Source organism: Zonotrichia albicollis, chromosome 8 (genome assembly GCF_047830755.1).
Source record: "Zonotrichia albicollis isolate bZonAlb1 chromosome 8, bZonAlb1.hap1, whole genome shotgun sequence".
Lineage (NCBI taxonomy): Eukaryota > Metazoa > Chordata > Aves > Passeriformes > Passerellidae > Zonotrichia > Zonotrichia albicollis.
Genome location: NC_133826.1, coordinates 21169270 through 21176850, shown reverse-complemented (window position 1 = coordinate 21176850; position 7581 = coordinate 21169270). Strand labels below are relative to the sequence as shown.

The window sequence follows — 7581 nt, the reverse complement described above, 5'->3', positions numbered from 1 at the left end:
CCCAGAATACTATGGATAAGAACTTCAAAGAAGAGTTTAGGCAAATTATTAAATTTGAACCTCCTTTGTACAAACAACGCTACCAGTTTGTTAAAGATTTAGTGGAGAAGTACAAACCTAAGAAGGTTGGTATGTTTTGTCTCTTTAGGTTATTAACTTGGAAGTAAATTGACACTTGGCGTCTCGGGGACACAAAATGCATAAATAACCTGTTGACCTAATTACCAAACAATAGTAGTGAAGGAGTGTTAAAACTGAATGTCCTTAGCAGATGCCTTGTGATATGTTGTTTTGCAGGGTTGCATAAAATTAATGTTACTTGACAGGAAGAAGAGAATATTTAAAAAAGAGAAATGCCTTGGATTGTTTTTGAATGTAGTGGGCATTCTGTTTTTAATATAAATTTGGTTCAAGTTGTTTCCCTCATAGTTGGGTTTTGCTTTCCAGAGCTGTTCGTTCCATGTAGTGTGTCAGGTTTATTTCATCATTTGCATGGATAGTCTCAGATGAGAAGTGACATTGAGAGTGTGGGATTATATGAGGCTAACTCATCTCCACTTTCTTAAGATCTTGCAACCCTCTAGCTGTCTTGTCACCTGTGTCCCCCCAGGATACCAGAACTTTTGTTTTACTACTCACGGTGAAAAGCTAAATTGTTTAAATAATATTCTGTAGTGTTTGCTCTCTTCTAATGTGTCTTCCCCATTTCCTTCCCAAAAAGATCTTCTCAAGTCTGCAATGTTTAACCCTTCAAGTGATATTAATATCTCAGGGAGCACGCAAGAAACTGATGCACCTGCATTACTTATGTAATCATACTTCTAGTAGCTAATAAAAATCTAATCCAGTATGATACCATGGCACTGTAATATGCTTTAAAATAGAACATATTCACCAGTGTTGCATCTGTCTTTAAAGGTTTGGATTTTCTGATTTAGGATGTGGGAGGGTGAACTTTCTGTTGACACAGATGATAGATAAACTGGGTAGAAACAACTCAGGATTTTCACATTGGGAGCAGCAGTGTGCTTCAACCTTGGCTGAGCCTGAGAAAGAACAGTGGGAGTTGGTTTACATACTCGACTATCTCTTTAGCTTACAGGAAAGACTGCCTTATTATTTGACTTCATGGTCTGAATATCCCCAAAGTTCCCCACTTAAACATTAGACTGAGCTTGTGAACTTGTTTTATGCAGATTCTTTGCTGCTAACTTGGCTGCTGGTGAGCCTGTTCTCAGTGTTTTGGAGGGAGAACAGCCCAGTGAAAAGCAGTGGTGAATGTGAAAATTGCTGCAGCTTTTGTATTTAAATCATACTTTACTGTTACTCATGTGGAAGACGTTCTCCAGAGTCGGTGGGATGTCCTAAATGTACTTGTTTATAGCTGTAGTAACAAAAGGTTAATTCTTTTTAAAAAATCTTGCAGCATCTTCATGTACATTTTAAAAAAGAATTTTCAAATCTGCATCTATCCTGCTTGCTTACAGCTGTAAATTTTAATTACAATTCTGACATGCTTTGTATTAAAAAGTTATTTTGATAAGTATGGAATTTTAATTTTATGCAAGTCTCCGAAATTACTTAATACTATATAACATTTATACATTTTTTAATATCTAATTTGCAGGTGGCAGATTTAGGATGTGCTGATTGCAGCCTTCTCTGGATGCTGAAATTCTGCAGTTGCATTGAAGTGTTAGCTGGGCTAGATATCTGTGCAAATGTAATGAAAGAGAAAATGTAAGCTCCTTGGTCGCTTTGAGGTTTGTGTTTTTCTTTACCTGGTGGTGTGGTGGGTTCACCTGGCTGGAGCCAGGAGCTCACCAAAGGCTGCTCTGTCATTCCCCCTGCTTGCAGAGGCCTCAGGGTGTGCACATCTGGGACATGCACTGTTTGTAAAGGCACTAGTGCATGGTGTTAGGAATATCTATGTATGCTTATATGTGACATCATTATCTTCAGAAGGATCAGTTTTGATCTTTTTGAGATGTACATGGAACTTTAGTCACCAAGGTGGGGACTTGTTTAGCATTTTGAAATAGGAAGGTTAGCTCAGTGTGTGGGGTCTGGTTTAGAACCTCTCTAAAATGAGAGGTTTATGTGATCTTTGAAGCGTTGGTCCAAGGGATGAATGTAGATTTACTGAAAGCAGATTAACACAATTTCACTGAGTCTGTAGGATCTGGATGTTTTCTCTCACTCTTTCTCAAGAATGAGGAGAAGTAACCTTTTATATGTAATATTTATTCTGTGTTTTGTCTAATGCTGTACTTCAGAATGAAATTTGCACATGTACTTGGTTTCTCAGTGTATTTTACTTGGAAAAAATAGGGAATATGCTTGCCCAAAACTCCCCCCAAGGCTTGTCTAAACCAGACTTACTGTGTATCTGGAATTTAACTATTATCAGAATTTATAAGTGGCTTTCCAGGTGACTTGAGAGTATAATGGAAATTTTTGTAAACAAAGGACAGTTTCTGCATTAACTTCTGCTCTTTCTGTCCTATGATAGGTAGTTAGAAGTGTTTGTATTGCATATTCTTTGTTATATCCAAGTCAAGTAAACCTTTTTGAAATTCATGAGGTATCTATGCAGGGTGTTAGCTAGTTCATTTTCATGCACTATTTATCTCGTTTGAAGGTGCTTCCTGTAACATGATATTTTTAATACTTTTGTAGGCATACATTGTCTCCTCTTCCTGTTGATTATTTGCAGCCATCTGAAAGATCCCTAACTGTTACCTTGCATCATGGTTCAGTTGCCCACAAAGATCCTTGCATGCTTGGTTTTGACTTGGTGACGTGTATTGAACTGTGAGTATCAGCACAATACAGAATGGTTTTTTTAGAGTTCAGTTTGGAATTTTGTCCTTGCTCCAAACAGACTTGATCAAACCTTTCAAGCAGAAGAGTAGAATTAGAAAAGTAGAAAGTAGAAGAGTGGCTCCTAACTTGTGTTTAAATTAATCTTGCTAAGTAATTTAGGTAGTGCTTATGGCAGGAAGAGCATACTGATGAAAAAGTACAAAATGCAAGAGATTTGCTCAGACAAAATCCCACAGTGCCAGTGCTCATGTTGCAGAGATAGGTGTAAAATTACAAGTTACCCATAGGGGGTTTGGGGTTCTTTTGACTGGTTGTTAAGATTATAGTAGTGTGTTTTTAAACCAAGGCATTGACTTACTCTTTTCAGAATAGAACACCTGGAAGAATCAGAGCTGAAGAAGTTTCCTGAGGTGGTGTTTGGTTTCATGGCTCCAAGCATAGTTGTGATCAGCACTCCAAATTCTGAATTCAACTGTTTGCTTCCAAGAGTGATGTTATACAGGCATCCAGACCACAAATTCGAGTGGAGCCAAGCAGAGTTTCAAAGCTGGTAAGTACTGAACGTCATATGCTGGGTGCACATGATGCAGCTCTGAGTGCCCAGCAGTTGAATGGCTGTGCATTTTCAGAATAGGTCACTTGTATGGTTTACTGTCAGTGAAGTGTCACCTCCTGGTTTGGTGGTCTCTTTGCTGTTGAGAGTGGTTAAGCATTTTCTGTGGATTTTGTATTTTGTATATGGTGGTTGAATTGGCTTTTACTTTAACTGCTGTGCAAAAAAAGATTTAAAACTTTTACTTACTCTTTATAGATCTTTATCACAATTAACACAGTTGAAAGATAAGGTATCAATTAATATTTTTGCATAATACCCTGTTATAGAAATTCTTAATAAAATCCAAGGAATGGGCTTGCTTTATATGGTGTGTAATCAAAGCACTCAGTAAGAGTATGCAAGCAGATTTATCAGCCACAGCATGTTGAACACAGGATAGTTTAATGGATCATGGCACAATGAGGGATTTAATGCAGATCATATGCACATGACAGAGGGTTATATGAGATCTACCTTACCCTTAATATCAGGAATGTAAAAAAATAAAACAAAGAGACAGTGGGATGCTCTGATAGCATTCAGCTGTCAAGCAGTTGTGGAAGAAAATACATGGTACAGTAAAGAATGCCATACCTCAGTAGCCAACTCTTGGTGTAGCTGTCCTGGAAATTTTGCCCCTTGTTTCTGCCATACACTTTAAAGTATCCAGTGATTTTTGAGTAAATGGTTTTGCAAAGCTGGAAGCATGTATTTTTCCCTACATAACAATACTAAAACCTGCCTGTAATTAGCTACCTTAGAATACCTTAGAGAAAATTTCTGTGGCTTCAAGTATATTTAGATTTTGCTTTTAGATAGATATGAATTTAAAATATTGGTATCACTGAAGAAATGTGGGCATTTTCTGAGCTGTAAACATGAGGAAGCCTTTGTGTTGTGAAATAGAAATATTACATTATTCTCTAAAATACATGAGATATTAATTTACTTTTCTTCTTTTCCATGGAGAATAGTGCAGGTAGGTAGCACAGTTTTGGTTTCCTGCCCCATTTGTTCACACTGGCTGATGATACAAGATACTTTTCATTTAGGTGTTATATACAGTGTTGTAACCTGGATTAGGTAGATTTTAGTCTTTCCATATTTACAGCAAACCACACTTTGTCTATTAAGTGGTCTCTTGTGGTTTAAAGGTGTGTATGTTTTCCATGGGTTCTTCTCAAATAAACTTGTTCTTGAAAGTCATTGTATAGCTGACTTCCAGGCTGGTGAGTAAGCAGCTGTGAGCATTAACATTCATGCACATTTTGTAGAAGAAACAGTAATGTTTGGATGGCTAAATTACTGATACTAAATGATTCAGATTATGGTAAGCATCTTACAGCTCTGGTACAACAAGATGTGACAGTGCTTATCTTCAGGCCTGGGAGTGTTGTTAGAGAAATTATGTTCAAGCCTTTGCAGCCTTAGAGTCTTGATTCTCCTTAAGAATGGCTCTTTCTTTATCACATGGAAAGATGAATATTTCATATGATTGGAATAATTGGTCTTTCTTAGGGCTCTAGAGGCTGCTAGATGCTATGATTACTCAGTGGAATTTACTGGTGTCGGGCACCCACCAACAGGAATGGAGAAGGTTGGGTTTTGTACCCAAATAGGTGTGTTTTTTAGAAAATACCCTCAAAGTGCTGAATCTGTTCAGTCTGAGAAACCCATGGAAGCAGTTTACAAAACAGTAAGTATTGTTTTCTTCCTTTAGAGGTGTGAATAAAGAGTAAAGTTGCCTATGACTGCCTGTGGGGTTGTTACCAGGAAATACTGCTGATAATCACAGCAAGACAGTCTCAGTCTTTGTGTTTGCAGTTGTACAGAGGCCTTAAACTTTTAGGGTGTTTGCTAAATAACAATATGGATAATCATTCTTATCTTAAGATACACCTGTCCTTGCAATGAAATTGTTCCTTCCTGCCAGCTATTTTTCCTCTAGTCATTAAATTTATTTATTTATTTATTATGTGGCTGTTGGCAATGACACAGATTTTTCAGATACATAAAAAATTTTAAAAACCCATGTCTTGATAAATGTGACCTGAACTGAAACGTAAAGCTGTGTTATGGCTTTATCTTTTATTGCTTCCAAGCTGTAAAAAACATTTGTAATTCCTGTATTGGAAATTTCTATGCATGTGAAACGTCACCTGTCATCTATTGCCCTTAACAGATTAATGAAATATTCTTTAATGCTCACCAGACTTGGAAATACATCTAGGTGATGGACATGTACTAGAAATTGCTTTCATTAGCTCCTGTTATAGGGTCATTTTGCAGAGTTTTGACATGGGTATCCTTTGAGATTAAACAAGAGCGTTAATTTTGTGTATTTCTTATAAAATTAATTTTTATAAGGTAACTAATTTATAGGAGTAATTCAACATTTCAAGGTGTAATTGGAAAGTAAGAAATAATTATAGACAGTGGAACTTCATTGGTACAAAACACTTCATATAACCTGGTGGGAATGAGATTACCTGCTTAGTTTCCTTAATTGCCTTGGAGTATAGCTCAGTAACACACTACAGTTCCCCAGATTTTGATGTCACAATTTATTTTAGCATTCCTTACAGCTGTGAGAGCATATTTAATGTTTGACTCTGAAAACAACAAATGACATGCTGTAGTCTTGGTTTCCAGATGACAATTCAGAACTAGTTTAGAATCTCCATAACTATAAAACTGTCCCCAAAACTCCATAATGTGAGAAGTAAGAAAATTATTGAAAAGAGGTGAAGAATTGCAGGGCTTTACCTTGCCTGATCTATAAGTGTATCTTGCAGGTATTGCCTGTAGGGTTTTGGGGTGTTTGTTTAAGTTCAATTAACTGCCAGCGTAGTTGTAATAAAGAAAACCAGCTCATATTGCCTAGTTTTTGTTACCTCAAACTGTTTAATAAGCAAAACAGGATTGAATAAAAATTTATATTCCCATTTTAGCAGCTTTTTTGGACAGCAGATGTTAAAATCTGAGCTTGTGATAGTGATAAACATTTTATGTTTTCTTGTATATTGTAAAGGTCTTCAAAGCAGTGTACCCAAGTCTAAAAGATGAGAAGTACTTGCAGAATGCAGTGATCAGTGAAGTTATTTTCACAGCCCAAATCATTAAGCACCGTTTAATGTCAAAACGTCAGGAGTACAGTGATGATCCTGAGAGAAAACCCAAATTCCAACTTTCAATGGACTGTTTTTCTGACTATCTTGGAAAAGTGGTTGTTGAAAAAAACATGGAACCATTTGTCAGTGGAAATGAGGTTTACATACCTCTCAGAACAATCTTTTCTTTTCCCAAAGTGAATCGACTTTGTGGTACCTTTGAGAAGTTATGCAAGCTTATTGCAGGCAAGGTCACACTGAGCAGTGATGGTTCTGCTGTGATGTTCAATATTGAACATGAAAATGAAGAGAATTAGATCAGATTTCTCAAACCAAGTTCAGCTGAAACAATGAAAGTGGTTTTTTAGAAGCTGTCAAATGGTATGTTCTGTATGCTAACTAGAGCACAAAAGCTTTTCTAACCTTCCATCAGTGGTAGTTATCTGTCAGCACCTCTCCCTGAGTGAAGGTGAGTGCTTCTGACAAAGGTAACAGTAACTCATAGGGGTTTCAAGTGAGTATCAGGGGCTAAAAGGAAAGAATTCATTCCCAAGAAGAAAATGAAGCATTTCTGTTTGCTTTCTATTGCTTTATTGTAGCTATCATTACTAGATTATTTCTGGTAGTCTCTTGTTAGTATCAAGGATAGTATCAACATCTACTGTGTTGTGCTGGATAATGTGAGTCAGACATAAGTTTAGGGCAAGTTTTTTCTTAATTTCTTTAAAATTTATAGATGCCTTTTTCAAGATGAGTACATAGCCTTGATGAAAACCAAATGTTGTTCCCGCTGAATTGAAATATGAAACTGGCATATTTGTTCTGTTTTTGAAAGAATATTAAAAAAATTAAAGAACTGCAGTAATTGTGAATGCTAACCTATCTCTGGTGTAGTTGAAAAATTTTCTGTGTTTTCACGTGCAGCTTTTGTTCAAAACTGTAAAATCCAAATAGAGTAGATGGGAAAATTTAACAAGAACAAAACCCCACAACACAACCAAAAAAACCCCTCCAACACCAACATCAAGAAAAGAGTGCAGTATCCTGAAT

At 36.6% G+C, this 7581-nt stretch overlaps 1 protein-coding gene across 1 annotated transcript; it reads left to right on the top strand.

Moving 5' to 3' along the window:
• HENMT1 (HEN methyltransferase 1) lies at positions 1–7532 on the top strand. The gene is made up of 6 exons (XM_005487095.2): positions 1–125; positions 1628–1740; positions 2680–2814; positions 3194–3376; positions 4940–5117; positions 6453–7532. The coding sequence occupies exons 1-6, from the start codon at positions 12–14 to the stop codon at positions 6846–6848; spliced, it is 1119 nt and encodes a 372-aa protein (XP_005487152.2). The 5' UTR covers positions 1–11; the 3' UTR covers positions 6849–7532.
• Positions 7533–7581: the final 49 nt, after the last annotated feature.

Bases quoted from the DNA above. Each gene is read 5' to 3' on its own strand.
- HENMT1 (XM_005487095.2), top strand. From the start codon at position 12: ATGGATAAGAACTTCAAAGAAGAGTTTAGGCAAATTATTAAATTTGAA. The intron at 2,815-3,193 runs GTGAGTATCAGC...TACTCTTTTCAG, and splicing joins TTGGTGACGTGTATTGAACT to AATAGAACACCTGGAAGAAT. The intron at 3,377-4,939 runs GTAAGTACTGAA...GGTCTTTCTTAG, and splicing joins CAAGCAGAGTTTCAAAGCTG to GGCTCTAGAGGCTGCTAGAT.